Source organism: Bemisia tabaci, chromosome 6 (genome assembly GCF_918797505.1).
Source record: "Bemisia tabaci chromosome 6, PGI_BMITA_v3".
NCBI classification, from domain to species: Eukaryota; Metazoa; Arthropoda; class Insecta; order Hemiptera; family Aleyrodidae; genus Bemisia; species Bemisia tabaci.
The window spans coordinates 8,626,915-8,647,843 of record NC_092798.1 but is presented as its reverse complement, the minus strand read 5'-3'; the positions used below and the strand labels follow the sequence as shown (position 1 = coordinate 8,647,843).

General features: G+C 36.4%; 2 protein-coding genes across 5 annotated transcripts; both read right to left on the bottom strand.

Moving 5' to 3' along the window:
• Nucleotides 1–553: 553 nt before the first annotated feature.
• Nucleotides 554–8,270, bottom strand: LOC109035250 (uncharacterized). 4 transcript variants are annotated; one of them, XR_011900025.1, is made up of 3 exons: nt 7,908–8,072; nt 2,880–6,302; nt 554–963 (listed from the first exon to the last, which is right to left on the bottom strand). XR_011900025.1 is itself a non-coding variant. In XM_072301384.1 (3 exons), the coding sequence occupies exon 3, from the start codon at nt 933–935 to the stop codon at nt 756–758; it is 180 nt and encodes a 59-aa protein (XP_072157485.1). In that variant the 5' UTR covers nt 936–950; nt 6,290–6,302; nt 7,908–8,270; the 3' UTR covers nt 554–755. The 4 variants fall into 4 exon arrangements, 3 of the variants coding, with proteins under 3 accessions (XP_072157485.1, XP_018904381.2, XP_018904370.2); XM_072301384.1 differs by having other exon boundaries at nt 554–950; nt 6,290–6,302; nt 7,908–8,270; XM_019048836.2 differs by lacking the exon at nt 2,880–6,302 and having other exon boundaries at nt 7,908–8,117.
• A 4,376-nt stretch (nt 8,271–12,646) lies between these two features.
• LOC109035270 (uncharacterized) lies at nt 12,647–20,357 on the bottom strand. Its single transcript, XM_019048845.2, has 5 exons — nt 19,517–20,357; nt 17,250–17,422; nt 15,375–15,471; nt 14,327–14,451; nt 12,647–13,123 (listed from the first exon to the last, which is right to left on the bottom strand). The coding sequence occupies exons 1-5, from the start codon at nt 20,064–20,066 to the stop codon at nt 13,094–13,096; spliced, it is 975 nt and encodes a 324-aa protein (XP_018904390.2). The 5' UTR covers nt 20,067–20,357; the 3' UTR covers nt 12,647–13,093.
• Nucleotides 20,358–20,929: the final 572 nt, after the last annotated feature.

The following is a 20,929-nucleotide window of genomic DNA, read 5'->3' as shown; positions in this document are numbered from 1 at the left end:
AAAATTTTGAAATTGAGGCACATAAGTAAAATTCAAAATAAAAGTTTAGGAGTCGGGCACCTTAAATGATAGGAGCGATGAGGATTTTTGATAAACCTGAAATTTTATGAGGAAAAAAAAAGTTGGCCGTCGATTTCTTTCTGCAAGACCCTGTTCCAAATAAGCATACTTTTCGAAAACAGCTATCACAGTATCCACGCGCGCGCAGAAAATGAAAAGTAAACTTATCTGAAATGCGGGATCTATTCTGCCGTGCTAAGGAAAAACGCCGTATAAGCATTCAAATGTTGCCAAATTTCTTCCTTGAAAAATATGTTTTTTAAAGGAAAGTTATGAATATTTTTCCTTGAAATTTTAAGACTTTGTCGATCAAATTACGAACGAAATCCCCAGAAATATCGGAGGGAAAATATTCACAAAATTTCTTATAATTACGCGATTTTTCGAAGGAAATTTGGCAACGCCTGATGGCTTATTCGACATTCTTACCTATCACGGCGGTACTTCATGTATATCTGGTGGGAAGGAACAAATATTCATAAAAGTCAGTCGGTTTGGTGATGGCGAGTATCCATTTTATTTACTGTACACATGGATCAAACTGATATACATTGTTTTGCATGGGGGCCTATGGCGTAGGCTCACGTCCAAGACGGACTATGATGATTGAAAATGATTTTCGGTATGTACATTGATGGGTGAAAAGACAGGGAACTGCGTGATGATTGGTTGGAGCTGGTGGTGATAGTGGACGCCTATGTGCAGGAACCTATGGAACCTGCGTTGGCTTGCCAGCAGAAACCAGAGCAACAGTTTCCTAAAGAACCGTCACCTTTGCAACCGGCACCTTTGGAGAGGCACGCGGAGACATTGACGGCGACCATGGAGAGGGCCACCAGGGCGAGGAAGAAGAAGACGAATATCTTTTGCATCATGGTGACTTCGGTTTGGAGCACGGTCAACCTGCGATAGAGTAAATAGAAGATTCTATTAAAATTCGAGCAATTGATGGAAGATGCTGGCGCACAGTGGATCGAGTCAATAGCAGAGGTCGGACAAAATTTGGAAACTTTAGAAGCTTACAGCTCCGTTTATACACAATTTTGAGGCTCTAAATGTGGTTCCATTGCTTTCCTCGTAAAATTTTCTTCCAGAAGCACCCTTAAAGTTTAAAACGTGACGAAATAATCATCAAAATTTTCCGTTTCAGTCAAAAATTTCATGTCCGACTTTTCTGATTGACTCGATCCTCCGTGTGGCGTTCTGAAAAGAAACCAGTGGTTAATATAGTCCTGATTTTTCAGGGTTCTCAGGATCTCATGGCATGCATAGAGCTGATTATTGAAATTGATAGACAGAGCGATAGACAAAGCTGACTAACTGAAAATAAGCAAATCCCATCGGTGGAGGTAAAGGTTGCAATGGACAGAGAAGGTAAGTAATAGACTAATTAACCACGAGAGACCCTACCGTTAGTTCATCATTTTCCCCCATGGTCTGTAAAAACCACTCGTTTCAACCAATAGGATCGCGCCATGCTCCCTAAGTTTCCTTTGTCTATAGCTTTGTCTATCAATTTCAATAATCAGCCCGCAGTACTAGATTTCTGATAATATTTATAACGTGCGCTGGAAAAAAGTCGCTTGGATCTAGAGTCTACACTCTTAAAAAATTTGACAAGAAAAATTACTCTCGATTCAACTGGATTTTTGCTTGAATCGAGAGCCAAGCTTCTTAAATTAAGCAAATTTCCTTGTGATTCAAGCAAGAATCCGATTGAATCAAGAGTATTTTTCTTGTCAAAGTTGTATAGAGTCAGGACTCTAGATCCAAGCAACTTTTTTCCAGTGTAGCTGTTTTGCGATTAGACGCATCGAAAAACTAACAAAAAATGTAAATTAATACACGATTCAAATGTTTTCCCCTATATACTATGTGATAAAAAATAATGACCCAGAAAAATGGCATCTCACTGTTGAAGCTATTTAACGACAGAAAAGTCGTGAGTTTGAATTCACATATCGCCAATGAAAGTCGAAAAGCCCGGGCAAGTTTCAAAATTGTTGTTGTTCATTTCGTTTTTCACGAAAAAAAACAAAATGAACGTTATTGTTTAAAATTTGTACAGAATAATCTGTGTAGAATGAACAAACATCGGTAAAATTTTGAGAGTAAAAAAGCTTTTTCTATGAAAAATAATGCGTGATAAGAAATTTACAACGCCGTAAATCTAGATGTGTTAGTGACAACTTTGCAAGTTGGCAGCACTGTTTTTTCTCCATTTATATCCATTTAAGATATCGAGTCTAGGTGAGGCAAACTGCCTCCCCTAGGATCGATTGTTTTACATGCATTTAAATGGAGGAAAAACGTTGTCGCCAACTTTCCAGAATCGCCACTGAGATGTGTACAATTCGACTCTCACCGTTGATGCGCTGGGAAAAAGCTAACGATTAAAAGTACTACATTAGAGGTGTTTCATGTGAACGCTTACTTAATAGTGATCATACGTGTAAAAAGTGCTATTTTTACATCTACGTTGCGGTGAATTTACTTTTGCGGTAAAAATATCATTGTAATGGGTCACAGATTCTACTAATCAAGAGCTCAAATGGAACATCATTGACATAGGTAGTTTTAACTCTACATTTTCCTCAAAGTGGGGAGTCACCAGGAGCAGAAAGGATAACAGTTAGGAATGCTAACACTTAATAGGTACTAAGAATGATTCTATATAACGTCACTTTGTAAATTTAATGTAATGAAATTCGTTTAGTTTTAAATCATGTATATACTTAGATACAAGAAATATTCTTGTAGTAGTTACGTTGAAGTTAAATAAAATATCTTCCAAAAAAAGAAAGCAAAAAGGTACTTACAGAAAAACGAGAGAGCTTCGGAAGAGCGAACAACTTTGAGGCTAAGATGAGAGTGTCATAATATTTATACGCTTCCCTCCCACAAAAGTTGGTGGAACACTTCGGAAAAAATTAAATAAGTAGAAATGTTGATTTTTTTTTTTTTTTTTTTTTTTTTTTTTTTTTTTTTTTTTGGTTTAGAGCTAAATTTTGATTATCCTCGAAACGATACTGGAGTGACCCAATCCTAGGGGAAATCCCGGAGGCTCCGTGTATGAGTTTATACGGCGGCAGAAGTTGAAAGTTCAAGAAACGCGCCAAAACAACGTCGCTACGGTGTGAGGTTGCGCCAAAATTAAACCAATAAGATTAATGCGAGTTGGACATTAAATCTGATTTTTTGATGCGCGATTTGAAACACCGGTCGGGAATCCCGCCACAGCAAGCACCAGTTGGACAAAATTTAAGTCACGTTTTTTCCTTATTTTGTTTGTTTATTTTTTTCATCTAGTTTTTACCTAGATTGGTGGACGCACAGACGAGAAAAAATTCTGCTCATAGATGAGGAAAAACGCATCTATAAATTTGATGGTAGATAAATAGCTCATGATTTATTTATTTTTTTTTTTTTTATGTATTTAACTTTTTTTCGTGATAGCTGTTTTCCTTCTTCGATTGACGCGTGTTGTATCCATCAATGGATTATTATTATTATTGATGACGGATACAGTAGTAATTACTACTGACTAATTTATAGTAAAATTTAGATGTAACTTCGTTTAACATTCAAAACCTGCATAAAACTTGATGGTAATTCTGTGACCACAATAGCAATGCCTGTTGAGAAACTTTTAAAAAATTGGTAAATCTGTAAATAACTATCATGAAAATGGTGTTTCAGGGGACTGATTGGGAAAATGTTTTTAAGTAAAATTTACGAGATAGGCAATTTAATTTTTTTTTAAAAAACACCCTTAAAATATCTACCCTTGTTTTTAGCCAGTTGAAATGTTTGAAAAAAAAAATATCCACAAACTCTTACAGAAATAGTACATAATATTTTTAAAGACTTTTTCACGTAATTTTCATTTATAATGTACCTACTCAAAAGGGTCTCCTGAAAAATGATGTATAACAGTTTCTTCTGACTTTGCAAAATGGTTTTCAAAGATTATGCTTACTGGGGAAGTGATTTTTGCACGAACATAGATCCTGCCATATTAATGGTAAAAATACCCAAACCATAATGGGTTTCAATTGCGGATTTGCGGTGTCTTTGCAGGCATACCTAATATGATTTTTTTTAGAAGACTCCACATTTTTTAGCGATAATTTCAGAGAATACTGAGTTGAAAGAGCGAAGGAAATTCGAACGGAATTTCGTTCAAAAACAATATGATAATAACAAACATTTTCAAACCACATTATGACGACCACGTTATGATAAGGTTGAAGTTTTCAGTTCAAAGATTGTATTTACGATAAAAGCTACCTAAAATTCCAATCTACCGTATTTGAGGCACAAGTTTGCCGGGTTGTGCATCGCCATGCCCATTTTGCACAAAAATCAACCATGAGTGTGCATCATATACCTAAGTGGCTATGTCTACATAGATATCTTTTCGTCTGTCACTATCTCTATACCCATGCAAATGACACAAAAAATAATTGGGATATAAGATGCAAAAACACATAAAAACCCGAACGTTTTTGGGCAAATGAGTAGAGTAGATTGAGCATTGGCGAGATGGTAGGAGGTTTTTAAGGTTTTCAATTTGTAGTTTAATTTTATTGGCTGGAGAAGGGGTCGGTACTTATTCGCCCCAGACCGTCCGGTTTTTATGTATTTTTTTTCCAACTTTCATCGAAATTATTTATGTGTCATTTGTAATTATGTCGGGCTGCACATTGTCTGGACACAAATCGACACGAACCTTATAAAGCACACACGTGGATGCACTTAAACGAAAAAAGGTCTATACTAAGTCTTCAACAAGAACAGTCATACTTCCTCAGCTCATTTGCAGAAAACGGCACTGCAATCTAGATAGACACAGTTTTTGTATGAGCGGCTAAGTCCCACTACCAGTGATTACGAATTTGATGGATTTAACCGAGATCAACCTAACTGCACCAGACGTTACCTTTTTTTATAGAGTATATCGATGGCGAAAGTGCAAAACCACGTACCTAGAGGTTAGGCAACATGCAATGCAGTTATGCTGGTTTTGGTTAAATATCCATGGAATTGGGCGAGAGAATCAGCCCGACTGATGCATTCAAGGTTGCCTATTTCCTATCATATTTCAATTGTCCCCCTTCTTTTCAATACAGAAATTTAAACAACTTGACGACTTGAAACTCTTTGTAAATTTTTTGTCGATTACAAGGAATACGTCCGCAAAATTTAAAGTCATCACGGAAAAAAAGTTGGACAGCATTTACCATACTCTGGTTAAAAAACGGCACATCCAGACAGTATGGTATCTACCACCAAAATTATTGTAACAATAAGGAAAAATCCTGTTACTTTCACGATAATTTTGATGAAAATTACCATACTCTCTGGTTGTGCCGTTTCTTAACCAGAATATAATAAATGCTACCTAATTGTTTTCCGAGATGGACTTCATTTGTTCTCCTGTTTGAAGACATTTAAAATTCAGCTTAGGCCACATCTGATGTATTTGGGTTATCTTGGTTGAATCCATTAGAATTCCATAGTAGCATGAATTGAAAATATTATTGTAACTGAATGGCGTGATTATTGCTACTGCATTGAGTGTTGTGTATGTTGCCTATCAACCGATTGAAGGGGACACCTCTTATCAAAATCTGTTACATTATAATTGAAATAATTTGGAATTTTTCAATGCATTGCAAATTGCCTATCTTTCTATCTCATACAACTCAGTTAGTTGATTGTTTAAAATTTGCATTTTTTTACAAAAAATTCACATTTCATCGCATTAAATTGCAAATTTACTGCATTAAATCGCAATTTAATTAAGTATTTTCACTGCGCCGGGCAACTTGGGTTTTAGGATTCAAATAAGCGACGAAGGTAGTTTGGTGTGTGGTGGTTTTGGTTTATTGACGAATTGATCGTGTTGTTATGAATTTTGAAAAAGCTATGGAGTTATGTACAAACGAGTTTGAGTATCCATTCATAAGTTGGGAAACGGGGCAACATGAACGGTGGTGTTGGGCCTGGTTGGAGTTCTAGTTTATGTTTTTCATGTGCAGGATCCTGGTGAGCTTGGGTTGGCTTGCCAGCAGAAACCGGAACAGCAGTTTCCCATGGAACCGTCACCTTTGCAACTGGCACCTTTGGTCAGACACGCGGAGACGTTGACAGCGACCATGGATAGGGCTACCACGGCGAGGAGGAGGAAAGTGAATAGCTTGTGCATCATGGTGACTTCGGTTTGTAGAACGGTCAACCTGCAAGACATAGACAGATTCAAATCAATTAATTTGAAATGCGGACATGCACTTAAGAAGATTCGATGGACGTTATATTTTGTGTCGGTACGACATGCGATATATCGCATAGATTAGTTCCATTTTTTCAGCTACTCGTCATTCTTCGCCAATTTTGAGATCGCAATTCTGTTGTCAGGAGACTAAAGAATTCACTTATCAGTTTTGACGAACAAATTCAACGTAATATAGGCGGCGTGGTTTTTTTAGAGAGAAAATATCGCATTCGAGTGCAGTTCCGATATCGGTATCGAATGCGATATTTTTCCTCTAAAAACCACGCCTTTCTTACGTTGCATTTGTTTGTCGAAATTGATAAGTCTCCTGACGATAGAATTGCGATCTCAAAATTTGAGAAAAATTGTGAGTAGCTAAAAAATGGAACTAATCGATGCGATAAATCGCATGTCGTTCTAACATAAAAAATGGCGTCCATCGAATCACCTTAAGGCAAATTCAGGCAAACTGAGCTAAGTGCAAGCACTTAATGGGCCTGATGCAAGGTTTGGGATTTGCATACTAAAAACTGATACCAATGGAAAATTTTACGAAAAGAACGATGGCGATATGGAAAAATCTTGAAACCGCCTCCCAATTTCAAAAAAAGCTGTTTTAGGAACCGATCCCTTCAAAGCGGTCACTTTTACGCGGGAACGGAGCCGGTATGCTCGTGACGTCACAGTACATGACAAACTTGGTCTCTTTATCAAGCGGCTGTCAATTCTTTATGAAGGAATGCATTGTATACGAGGAAGAGATCAGGTTTGTCATGTCCGGTGACGTCACGGAAGTAGGTACCGGATTCCTTGACCGTGAACCGTGAGGCGACCCTAGTAGCAGAACAAATTTTTGTTTTTCTAAAAAAAGTATAAAAAAAACATATCTGTTATCTAAATGATCGTTTTATATAAAAAACGTGTAACGCTTACATAAAAAAAAATCAAAGTTCAGACCTGACCGTAATATATGAAAAATGATGCATGCGCATGCATGCATGCGAAAGTGTTAAAAGTGAACATTTTTATGTAACGATTATATAAAAAAATAGGTCATCATTTTCGCGAGCTTTTCGCGAATTAGAAGTATTTTTAGTATGTTCGCGAAAGGCTCACGAAAATTACAACATTTTTTTATATGATGATTACATAAAAATGTTCACTTTTAACACGTTTGTATGCATGAATTATATAAAAAAAATTAACTTTCGTACATAATATTTATCTTTTCCTTCTGTGGTTCTGCAACTAGGGGACCGTTGTAATTTTGAAAACCCGAATTTTGGGGCGTTTTTAAGTTGATTTTTTGGGGGTTTCCGGTGGTAAAAAATCAGTGCAACCCTCGAAGCATAGTCAAAGAAAACGCGTCCTTAAACTGCGAACAACGCGAATCGCGGTTATTCGAGATGGTACAGTGTATATTTTGAACACTGAATTGTGAATTTGAAAAAAAAGAAAAAGAAGATTTTTCTATTCGTTGCTTTTAATTTACTTTAATACGACACTCAATCGCTTGCTTAGTGCCTACAGTTAAAAGGCGGGGAAAAAGCTAAAAATGCTCTATACTTACAGCAGAAAAGTCAGCGAGGAACGGGAGCACCAACTGGTTTGAGCTTTTGTGATGATCGCGAGTATTTATAGTTGCATCTTCAATGATCTATCAGATAAAGGGATACATTGCACAATTTCTAATAACACCAATTAGGAAATTGTGGACACGAAAGGGAAACAGAAAACAGGGAAAACCCCTAGCGTAAAATCTACAGCTTTGGTGTAGTGTAAAATCTTTGTGGCGCTTTTTTATTGTTAAGTTGATCCAATACGTTGCCATATTTAAAAAAAATTTTATCCGCAGGTCACAGTTTTAGCTTTAAGAAATCTGAGATAGAACCAACTGTTCTCTTGGTTCCTTTTTCTAAATTCTAATTAAATTTCTCTTTGCATTAAGGAGATAGGAACACCGTTAGGCATTAAAGATTTAAAGTAAATTCAACCTTTGCCAGAAATGAACAAAAATAACTCCTGCACTTAGTTAAAATGAACACTGTGAAACGATGAGTTTCTTTAGGAAAATTAAAAATATGTTTCCATCAACTAGACCAATTGTTTCCCGAAAAAAATTCTCTCCTTTTCTGCTAAATCTAATTGAGATCCGGTGGTTACTGTCCCAATTATTCACCCTCGCAATAATTTTGGGAACGTAAAGGGCGAGTTTTTACTAATAGCAACAATTGTTAAAAGAACTTTCATAGAATGGGTTCATACATTCTTCACGGAAGAGCCCTAAAAAAATTGATAAAATTTACAGAAAATCAAACGTTTTCTGCTTATTTGTTGATAAGTGTTCCGGAAGGGTAAAATTTAAGTACATTATAAGAAAAGAGCTCAAAAACTCTTCAAAAATCCACAGGTTTATCATAAAACTTGACCCCCCCCCTTTTTTTTAAGTATCGAAAAAACTCTTACAAAATCCGATTTTGTCTTTTGTTTTCTTTAAAACTCTTCTCCTTTCATACATTTTATTAAAAAAATAAACAAAAAAGGTTTCTCTATACGTATCTTTCTCCGTTTTTTAAGAGAGTTTTGAAAAGTGCTCTTCAACGGTCAGCATTACTATACATGGACCGCGTACAGCAGAAAGGAACCAAGCCACATGGCCAAATTTTGACGGGCAATTTAATTTTTTACGAGAGAACGTTTGTGCGGAAACCTCTGAAACTGTTGAAGAATTTGCTTCGCACTATGCAGAAAATTTACTGAAATATGCACAAAAATCCGCACAACCGTTTTCATTTAAAAAATTAAATTGACGAATCAAATTTGGCAATAGCGGCCCACCTTCTTCTGCATTATAAGGTACTTTTTTCAGGGAAAAATTAAAAGACCTGGTAAGAAAAGGCGATCTTTGTTTTGTGGAACTGAGTTTCCGAGAGCGCTGACAATTTTCCATTATTTCGACTAGACACGGCATCACTGATGATCGAGTCTATCTAGGCGGTAATTTATGCCGACAAATTGTCACCTCCACAATAATAATTTTTCCTGTCTATAGTTATTTCGTTCGGTTTTCCCGCTCTGGTGAGCGGTAGCGGCTGATTAAGAAGTCTGATACAATTGCTAAGTTGGCAGATGTGCAATTCTGCACTTTGCATTTTACTATGCACCGGATCATTTCCTTATTGTTTTCTCTCTGTTTTTTCCCTATTCTCGGAAAACGTCATCACTGTTCCACCGGGTCAAAGAGCTACGTTAAGTTTTTTCGGCCTTGCTTTCTCCGTCACTCCAATCCCCGTTCTTTTTTCCTGCACGCGGCATTGATCTTTCTTCTTTTTTTTGCAAAAACAATTTCATTAGTGATAACAACGGGAGCTTTGGGATAAGTGTTTCCTTTCCTGCGGTGACTCAAATGGACTGCATTTTGCAATTAGGAACTATAAATTCCGGCCCGGTTTAAAAACAACGTATGTGCCATTAGTTTCCCTATGCACATAAGTGTTATTTCAGATGAGCCAGAATTTATAGTTCCAAATTGCAAAATGCATAGTCCAAATGACAGTTAGTCTAGCTTCTTTTTTGATTGATAGTTTTTGGTTGATTGATAACTATAGCTTTAGTGGACTTTCCAGACAAAACTTCAAATAATACTCTTCTTATCTCTTCTCACTCAGCGATCAAGGCACCGTAAAAATTAGATTCATTCCGGATGCATACACTCAATTCTGATACGATTTCTATTGAAAGAAATTACTTTTTCCCCGTCTATAGGCTTGTTCCTTTTTCTTAACGAGAACTATCATTAAAACTCTAGAAGTACCCACTGCCGAAAACACTTTTGAAAAACTTGAACATTTTAAAAAAATAACTCTCCAACCCTTGGATGCCCATCGGCCAAAGTGACCCGAGGCCAGAGGCGGATCCAGCAATTTGGCAACACCGGATTTTCTCCGCATTTAAAGCTATGTTAAATAATCGATTCTTGTCGGAGCACTTGCCCCCTCTAAGAATCGATACATTTCCATAGGTTTAAATGGAGAAAAGCAACGTTGCCAATTTGCTGGATCCGCCAATGCCCGAGGCTTGCCAAAAACACGAGCCCCGCGGATTGTACGGGGTCAGTGCATACGAGCTTCAGCTTCAGACATAGGTCTACAAATACACCTGAAAAAAGAATCAGACGTCAAATTGAAAAAAAAATCGAGTGTCAACAACCGAAGATAGGAGAGTCGTAATCGGGCCTCGTTTTTTAACTTTTCACCCGAATCTAGAGCGGAGCTTACGAGTTGACGCCTCGCGCCTTCAATTTTCGCAGATGCAACACGGACATCCATCAAGCACGAATAGTTGTATCCAGGCCCGCCACAAGGGGCTGGATACTGGGTCCCTGGCCCTGGTACCGCGGTCCGTGACAAACCACTTCGAATTCGCGTGCAACCCTTGTCTTGCGAGGTAAAGTGGAAATTTTACCCTAAAAATTTCGCAGAGGGTGGATACATTTTCAAAAACACGCTGGGGCACTTAATAATTCTTCTTACTTCTTTGAAAATTTCTATATATTTTCAAGAATTTTAGTAGGTATGGAATGATATTTTTTAGTTAAGACATGCGTTTCATGATCTGCCGTCGTCTGATGCTAAGAGTTTCTAGTCTGGGCATCCTCGACTTCAATGTCTCAACTCCCTTGCTCATCTCGCCATCAATCATCACGGCCTTGCCTGCAAATGTTGATTTTTCTTCCGTCCTCAACAGCTTTGCAATTTTAAAAGCAAAGAAAGCTCAAATCATTGTTTGAATGCGAATAAATTTCCCTCCTTAAAATGTAATGGGCATTTATTTTCTTTATCGTCATTCTAACCTTATTAATTTGCACAATATTACAAATTATTTTTCTGGTGTTGAGGGGCTGGAGAGGGATGGGGGAGTTGGTGGCAGTCATGGAGCCCGAACCTTAAAACTGGTACCAGGGCTCAACATGGGATGTGGCGGGTCTGATGTATCGCTCTGCGCCGTCGCGTCGCGCCTTCAATTTTGCAGATGCAGCCCGGACATCCATCGAACACGAATAGTTGTATCTCTGCGCCGTCAACAAGCGCGTCCTTTCCCTCGCTCTATTTCCATGTTGCGTTAGATCCGTTTGTCTTACTCGTTGTGGTGCTTTAAGAGGTACGTGCGCAACACAGCCGAAGATAGGAGAGACGTAGGTATTCGGGCCTCGTTTTTAGCGTGCCTTACATATTTATACTCAGGCACACTTTTGATTTCGTTTTGGATAGATTGTATGGCCAGCTGTTTTTTATTCTTTTCAATAAATTTTGGGCCAAATTGTATCTATATGGTGTTTTTTCTTGGTTTTTTTTTTTAGTTTAAATTTCAAAAATTTTCAGGATCTTTTGGAATGCATGTATGCATTTTGTGCTGAAAGTTCAGAAAGGGAATGCAATTTTTCTGCAGACATTGATGGAAAATATGCATCAGCCTCGAAATGCGTCCAAATAGAATTAAAATTTCAACTATTTTCTAGATTTGTTGAATGCATAGAATTCGAAAGTATTTAATGCTAAAAGTAAAAAAAAAGGCGTAATTTTTAAGCAGAAACTAATGGAAAATCTGCGTCACGGAAGCCTCGAAATGCGCCCAAATAGGGTTAAAATTTCAAAAATTTTCTAGATTTGTTGAATGCATAGAATTCGAAAATATTTTATGCTAAAAGTAAAAAAAGGCGTAATTTTTATGCAGAAACTGATGGAAAATCTGTGTTAAAAAGCCTCAAAATGCGTCCAGATAGAGTTAAAATTTCAAAAAATTTCAGGATCTTTTGGAATGCATGTATGCATTTTTGGCTGAAAGTTCGGAAAGGAATTTTTCTGCAGACATTGATGGAAACTCTCAGTTCCTCCGTCAAACCAGGTACATTTCGCATGTTTCACAAATTTATTTTTATAAAAAGAGTCATTTCATCAGAAAATAAGTCACATAAATGTTTTGTTGTGCTTTAATTTGGACTTAGATACTTTATAATGACTTCAGACATTGCAGAAGTCAATCGACAGATACTGAGTTTTACATTCACACATTTTTAAACACAAAAAATTCTTGTGTTGTGTGATTCATGTCCTTCCTAGTTTAATTGGAGAGTGCTTCAGGTCCCGGGTCAATCCCTGCGCCCTTTGCTTTACATGATCTTTAAATGTGTGTACTTTTGAGGGAATGCTACAAAGCGTCCAAGAAAGGGTTAAATGATCTATTATAGGTATGCAGATGATTATTTCACTCTTAGAAACTCTTTATATGAATTAAATAGTACTGTAAGAATATGATTATGCACAATTTTACTTTTCCTATCAAATAACAGTTGAACATAAAATATAAACAAACACATTTGAAACAGTAAACAGTAGACTGTATACTTATTATATCACACTTAGTTTATAGTTTTAGAACACTCAAGAAACAAAAACAAAAACAATTTTGAGAGATGAAACAAGAGATACAAAGTTAACTGAAAGAACATCTCTAGGTCCTGACGAGAAAATGATAAGAATAAAGATTGAATAATACAACTTGAGAAATTGAATCAAATTGATTTGGAATGATTTTCTGAATGATTGAGTAAATATTTCTTCAAATTTAAACTATTGTAATACGTACAGAATACTTTGTTATAACAATCTCACAGAGATCATAGGAAAAATCACTGCCTTAACTTGATGAGCTCATTGAGTATCTTCAGTACCCAGTAAGACACAAAATGCTAGACTTCTAAACTTCCATTGCAACGGATAAAGTGCCCTGTTAAGTAAAACAAAAACTAATTACTCATTCAATTTCATCAGGTCCTGCGAAGCACAATTAGGTTGAACTTGGGTAACTCAAGGGATACACAGAGATTCAAAAACTTTCCAATTGCAGCCCGCAGGTCATTGTTGGTCGTAAGGAAAAATAGACTCTGAAAACGAGTTTTGAAAATAGGAGAGTCATGAAGAGGGGTCTTAAAACAGAAAAACTCGCATCAGCCTGAAAATCTTCTGTTTGGCGAAATTATGGCAAGAGCATAAGCAGAGGTGTGTAAAATTCTTTACTTTGTCCATTCCCAGATTTATCTTGATTCCTATGGATGAAGACCTGAAATTTCCTCTAGATTCTCATAAAAAAAAACCTCAGGGGAAAAAAAAACAACTTTTCCATCTTCTGTCTGATTTTCTAAAGCCGAGTCAACACTGACCACAGAAAAGACTTCCAGCACCAATTCCCTGATTTTTACAGATACATTTCATTCCCTGATGAATCCCAGTATACTACTTGGTTTTTCCAAGTCCCAGTCAACATGCTTTGGGTCGTCTGTTCCCTAATACACGATTATTTTACGCTTTTGTGATTACCATCTGGTCAAATCCATCTAGATCATCTCTACCTGATCACAAAATGACTCCTTCCTCTTTTTTTTTTTTTTTTTGCAAAATATCCTAAAGATCTGGCAGCCAGTTGCAAAAAATCAGCTTAAAAATGCCATGCCTGAGCAAATTTTCAACTAAATGACCTTGAATAGATTTAGTTGGACAACTTAGTCTGGATGCTTGTCTGAACCATACGTCAATAGATTTTTGCATTTGCTCAAACTAATTATCGTATTACATACTTCGGGCAACTCTCATGGAACTTGCACAGAAACTTCCTTCAGAAGGGCCCCATCGTCTCTCATTATGCGTGTAAAATACTGTCAAATGTGATGAGGAAAGAAGAGCAGAATTATTTTTCAGCTCAAATGGAAGCATCTACTCTTGCATTAGAGAAAACTTAAATTTCATACCTACTTTTTTATGCTCCGAGAATCTTTAAAATGATATCATTTAAAAAACAAAACCAAATTTGAAAGATTCTTTTTGAATAAAGAATTTGGATACCTTCCTGGAACAAATCATATCAAGTGCTTCTTTTTTGCCTTCAGATGGAATACACATGAAAGATAAAAGTGGCATCAAGGAAAACGCTTACCTCTAGGGTGATAGAGTCATCTACGACATAGACCTTTTCATAGTTAAACAAATCACTCCAAGGAATGAATTTTTTTCTAAGACTTTTCTTCCGCATTTTTGTGCTGTCAAACTTTTGTTGAATTCCTAAAGAGAGCAATGCAAAAATCCTCATTAGTAAAAATAAGAAAGATTGAATTCAAGAAATAAAGCCATTTTCAAGATATCTGTATTGGTTAATTCTGGAATATTTTAAGTTCTACCTGAAAAATCTTATAATTTCTTTTGATTCACGATTATTGACAGTCGCACTTAGGTCATTTTTGGCAACAAAAAAAATCATCCTTTCTCTGACAGAGAAATGTGATTACGTTTCAGCAGTGTAACATTTCCACTCTCTGATCGTGCTTGTGCCTGGAAAATGTTGGGTAAGTATTTCAGACTGAAAATTATTTATATTTTTTTTATAGCTAAACTTATTTATATTTTGGACAAGAATTTCAAAATCAACTTCCAGTAAAAAATTGACTTTTTCAGGTAAATGATGCAACCTTGGAATGGAGATACATTCCTTAATCTTGGAAACAACACAACAGTTTAATGTCAGCTAGTAGCAGCTCCTGGTATCTGATACAGGCCCAAATGAAGTTCTTGTTGATTTTCAAACTGAGGTGCCGAATAACATGACAGTGTAAACAATATTTAAGTAGGATGCATGAATTTAGGATGTTCTAAGAGATTATGACATCATGACGGGCGAAAGAGCTATTTTTTCAATAAATTTGAAAATCTGTCACCTATGGGTGATGCCATCCAAAATTTAAGAACACCGTCAGTCACTGGTAGCGACATAGCTGCCAACAAGTTATAAACGCTATGAGGAAAAATTGATCATCTCCTCCGTAGGTAATATACTTATTTTTGAAGCGATAATAGTTTATTATTGCATCCTCCATACATACACAATTTATACTGACAGTTCCTTTCAAATTATTTTCACATCCCTCGAGGTCATCTTCAAGCCAATAATACCTGTAATCAGGAGTACAGTGTTGTTCAGGAATACTTACTGCCTGAAATCGGCTTTACTCCATTTTTCTGAGAAAGAATTTTCAGCTCTAATATTACAAAGCAACTCCAAGAAAATCCGGTGGGTCTCTGAACACACTAAAAATTAAAAGCAAAAAGAGAAAAAGTTAAAGAATCCCTAAATTTATAATGCTTCTGGGGTTTAAGTAATGATGCAAGTAAGGACTGAAGTGTGACTCTAAAACTAAAATGAAATTTCTGAAGGAATGATACACAGAAATAAATCCTTTAAAATTAAATTATGCGACATACACATTTTTCAGAAACCTTACGGTTGGAAATATGATTTGTATGGCAAAGTGCTACATGATTAGTTATGGCCTTGTGAGGCATCAGTTAGAATTGATTAGTTTATTGCACTTAATAACAATCTGCATTCTGCGAAAAATTCTTGATAACATAATGGATCCCTAGACAAGGTGCGAATAAAAGTATCCTGATGTTAGTTTATGCTGCAAAATTTCATGGAGAACACAAAAAATCATGTAGGACGCAAAATTTCATGATGCACAACAAAGGTTACTGATATTACTTAACTTCTGCCAGCTACAATATGGTTGTTTTTACTTGGGTTTGGTTATAAAAAATTTGAATTTCTCCCTCACAAGAAAAACAAAAGTCTGAATCAAATCACGCACTACAACAGTTTTGATGGATTTCTCACTAAGCAGAGTTCCTTCCTTACCCTATATTGTTCAAAGTACGAACAATGTGCAATGGTTGAGCTAAAGCACCAATATTAAGGTTGTCATATTTTCATCCTGCTGTTGATAAAATATTTAGTGATGCTAAATTTTCCTCCTGTAATGCTTTTATGACAAAGGTTCCTAAACTGCAACATGTAAAAAAATGGTGGAGCACTCTCCTCAACCCCTTTCCCTCTTAGAGTGTTACATATTTGGAAGTATTTCTGTCAAACGGAACTATGTGCATTAAGACATAAGCCCTGAGACCCATGAGAATATATGCATAATAAGGCTCACGTCATAATGCACATAGTTCCATTTGACAGAAATACGTCCATTTTACAAAAGACCCCTCTAGGCACAGGTGAATTTTCAGATTCCAGAACGGAAGCAAAAAATTAATTTTGATGTTAGATTCATGGAAGAAATATACCTTTAGATAAGTGCGTTTTAAAAAATCGTCACTAAACTCTTTCATCTGTGATACTCTTCAAGGTGCTTTTCATTCACTTTAATTTGCTCAGGTAATAACAAATTTTCACTTACATTTAAGTACTTCTGTAAAAACAAAAAACATTGATTCTAAATTGATTTGACTGATTGATTGTGAATAGTTCACATCTAAAGAATTTGATTGTGAATAGTTCACAACCAAAGAATTAGCACAATAATGAATTGATTACTTAGCAATTCTCACAAGGTAGTCAATATGTGTTATTAGGTACATTGACTACACTGAGAATATTACCGAAATTTCATGAAGCTTCATTGTTACATCACTGAGCTCAACAGGTATGGCTACAGGCGTACGTCGTGGCCTAATTAAGGCTGCATTAAAAGGGGGTGGTAAAATCATTGCAGGGAAGGAGCAAATTTCAAAAGTGACAATCTTTTTCTTTTGCTTTTCAATCGTCATGCTCCAAAAAAAATCATGTCAAACCAAAAAGCAAAGGCATAGGAGTTGAGTATTGAAGGAAATTTAGAGGTTGAAAGTTTTGTTACCCCAGGGCGGCAAGATTGCAAATTGTCCCTGACGAAAAGGAGGCAGCAGATGAGTGAATCTATGCATACCTGGAGCTCAATAGTGTACTTAACATAATTATTTCTCTGAAACCGGTATAAAATTAACAATATGTTATTATATATTATTAAAACATAAATAGAAGATACCTGAAAGGCACAGGCAAGGGACTTTGCATACGGGTTGTCTTTCCATGTTATTGGTTTCACTAATATGCTCCAAGAGATGTTGGAGACGATTAATTCAGGTGATCGCCACCATTCTCGAAGTTCGCTGATATTTTCGACCCTGAATCTGAAGGTTGCGTTGGAACTTTCTGCACCTAAAAGCAAGGGATGCTCCAGATTAATGAACACTCATAGAATCTGACGAGTTCTAACAGAAAAGATGACACTTCCGCTTACGCCTTTCCAGTGTTGCCAAACTATTCTTATTCCTCTTTTGTGACCTGAAGTTGAATAGCTTTGTTCTTAAGTTGAATTTTTGGTAAGTCAGGCTCTATTCTCGGAGGGGTGTGGTTTCAGCGCATTTACTTGGTACAGACTGACAGCCGGACAGTTAGATCCCCCCCCCCCCTCCCAAAAAAACTGTCGATTAAGTTTTACCTAGACTGGGTAATGAAGCTCCTGATTAAGATGAACACAGTACCTATTGCAAATGATGCTACCAATATTTTAGAAAACCCTGCTATTAATTTTGGTTGTCCATTAACAATGTCAGGTATATACTTCGGGGAGAAGATTCTGGGACTGCCTGACAAACCCTTTTAAAGAGAGATGATGGACAGCCGACAGAGAGTAAACCTGAGGGAGGAGAGGTCAAAAAATCTGGGACAAAAGTCTGATATGGATTGCATTTTGCGAAAAGGAACCAAGAGCATTCCAATGTCGCCAAGATTGTGCAGCTTGGTTTGCCTTGCAAATATACACAGATTATCTAGACTAATTTCATCTTTACTCCCAATAAATTATAACTTAAAGAAGAAAATTACCTATGTAAATTTAATTATTTGCATGATTTCAGTAATTTCATTGAATTAAATAAGATACACAATCTTAGCAACATTGGAATGCTTTAGGTTCCTTTTTGCAAAATGCAATCCATATCTATTATGGGGAACCACTTTTAGGTTGTTATCATTTGATGGGACAAAAGTTTGGAGTCATATTCTTCTTCTTTTTTTCTGTTAAGTATTTACTTGCTTTCTTTTTTGAGGGCCTTTAGAGCAAGCTTGAGTCAAATGAGTATTTTCTGGATGCTAAATTCACAGTTAAGGGGCTTGGAGAAAAACGTACATAAAAGCACTTTTAGCTATTTATAGAAATATGTGTTTACATGTTTCGAAATTACATGGATCCTTACGGCAGAAAAATGTTCAAACTGACTTTTTGATGCTCAAAATTTGGAATTTGGGAGCGAATTTTTCTCAGCATATCCATTAAAATTAATTTTACCTGCCTACATACTGAAATCATTAATATCTCAATGTTTTCAAAAACTATACTTACGCGCCTTGTCCTCCAAGCCCCTCAATTGGATTTCAGAATAGATCCTTAGAGTACACTGAGATCAGGGTTTATATTAGTTTCAGAGGAATTTTGTTGCAATAATCATGGACTTGAGGTCATTTTGGCTACGAATTCTGCCATCTAGAGCCACTTCCGACTTTACTTTGTGCACTAAAATTACGATTCTCTTAGAAACACTATATTCAGTGATAACTTTAAGTACCAAATTTCAAAATTACTTTTCAGACTTTTTCAAGTTAATAAATTTAAAATAAAACGCAATGGAAGATTTTTAAACATTGCAATTTTCTTAAATACCTATGCTGGCAATTAGGGCACTTAGCAATCGATATCCTGAATGAATAAAGATACTTTTGATGTATAGATAAACAACAAGACTAGCAGAAAATCCAGAGCAGAAAATCTAAGTAGATAATCACAGCACTCGTGATTTGACCAGAAATAATTTTTATAGTATTTGTGAATCTTCATGAATAATGTGGCTAGACCCAAGTAGGTAGAATTTTTCGACGGAAAAATCACTATATATTATAATTTTATCGGAGAGAAAATTGCTAGGATCATCAACATCTGAGCGATTATCCTCCATCGTATCAGGCTAAAATTGCGGTTTTATTGCCCGGCAATTTACCGCGATATTTTCGAAATAAGAATTGCGATAAATAGCAATTTAATCTTGATTTTATTGCCAAAAATTGATTGTGATTTTGTCGAACCAAAAATTGCAATGTGTAGCAATTTAATAGCCATATATCACAATTTTTAATGTGATAACATCTCGATATATTTCTGCCGTTATAATAGTGATAACCAACAGATAAAATCGCTACCTATTTATCGCAATCACTGTTACTTGGAGTCATATGGGATCTCAGAGTTATACTCACTTGCAGCATGTGAAGAAATCTCAGGTTCCTCCGTCAACTTCATTCTTTTGGCTGGAGATACTCTCTCTTCAGCACTTCCATTCATCACCACACCATTTTCCATATTGGGTTGGGAGAATATTTGAGGTAAATTCCCGCCTCTCTGGGTAGAATCCAAGACTTCAGTCCGTGCTGAGAGATTTTCAACTTGATTAACATGTTGACAACATCTCAAAATGCCTTCTTCTCTCTTTAAAGAAAGCAGTTTCAATAGTTGTTCTTCTGATAAAGTCCTTGCACGGCACATTTGAGTGATCGTCTCGAGAGAAATACTTGGATCAGCGATGAAAATTCTCTTGAGTTGACTGTCTGAAATTCCACTGACAACTTTATCGCGTAAGAGTTGTTGAGTGAGATTCCCGAATTTACATTTTTCCACCAGGGTCCTTGCAGCGGTGAGAAACTGATCAAACTCTTCATCTGCTCCTTGTTTGCGGTCAAAAAAAAGAGATCTGAAATGGGTCGGGTTGGAAGGAGCTGGATCACTAGTCGTTGCTGCGGTCGAGTCCATTATAATTTGCTCTCTAATTTTAAAGAGTTACATTTAATGATTACCTGCGAACACCGGCAAGAGATGAACCTCATTTAGTACAGGTCGAGAAAGGCACCTTACTACCCTCTCACGCTAATTTAGGTGAATAAGTCGTAGAGGGTCCTGGCACAAAGCTTCACATTTAATAATTCTGTAAAATAGCAGTAATTTTCACGGTAATTTAACACAAAGGCACTTACAAGTAGCAGTGTGACCACGTGGGTTCGCTCGCTGACTGTAGGAGAGGGGAAGGGAAACAGAAAAGTAAACAAAGAATCAAGGTCACTGTAATGCGAAGTGATTGGTTGATGATTCCCGCCACTTGTACGGCGTTGTTGCCAATTGTACCAAAAGTTAGTACCAGGGTTGCAGTTTTTTAATGAGGAAAATTTGAAAATTTCAGAAAATTATACAAGATACTGAAAAATATTTTTCAAATTAAATGCATCATTAAATGAAAGGCATATTATGGTTTTTGCTTTTTCATGTGATAAGTGTATGTTGTAAACCTACCCAGCTGCTCTGAAAATATGTTCCATAATTTTCATAGCTTTATGTACCATTGAATATTTCACAGAGATTTCCTATCTGTCATACTTGACCTTTGATGCCGCAATCACACGCTGAATGTGGCTTGAATGTGGAAGTCATCGGCCCGATAACCGAATTTTGTGCGTGTTGCGCAAAATTCAGCAACGATCCTCAGCAACCATCAGATAATGTTATATTTGTCTGAACTATTTGAATAGATTTGATACACATCTGGATAAAAATACTCGAATTTGTGAAATTTCAGCCGTTGGGCGATGACTGTTGACTTCCACTTTCAGCTGCTAAATTCA

Excerpts from the sequence above, each read along its gene's own strand:
- LOC109035270 (XM_019048845.2), bottom strand. The coding sequence starts at position 20,066 with ATGGACTCGACCGCAGCAACGACTAGTGATCCAGCTCCTTCCAACCCG. Across the intron at positions 14,452-15,374 it reads AGTAAAGCCGATTTCAGGCA|GAATTCAACAAAAGTTTGAC; the intron begins GTAAGTATTCCT and ends TGCTCTCTTTAG. Across the intron at positions 13,124-14,326 it reads ATGACTCTATCACCCTAGAG|GGCACTTTATCCGTTGCAAT; the intron begins GTAAGCGTTTTC and ends TTTACTTAACAG.
- LOC109035250 (XM_072301384.1), bottom strand. The coding sequence starts at position 935 with ATGATGCAAAAGATATTCGTCTTCTTCTTCCTCGCCCTGGTGGCCCTC.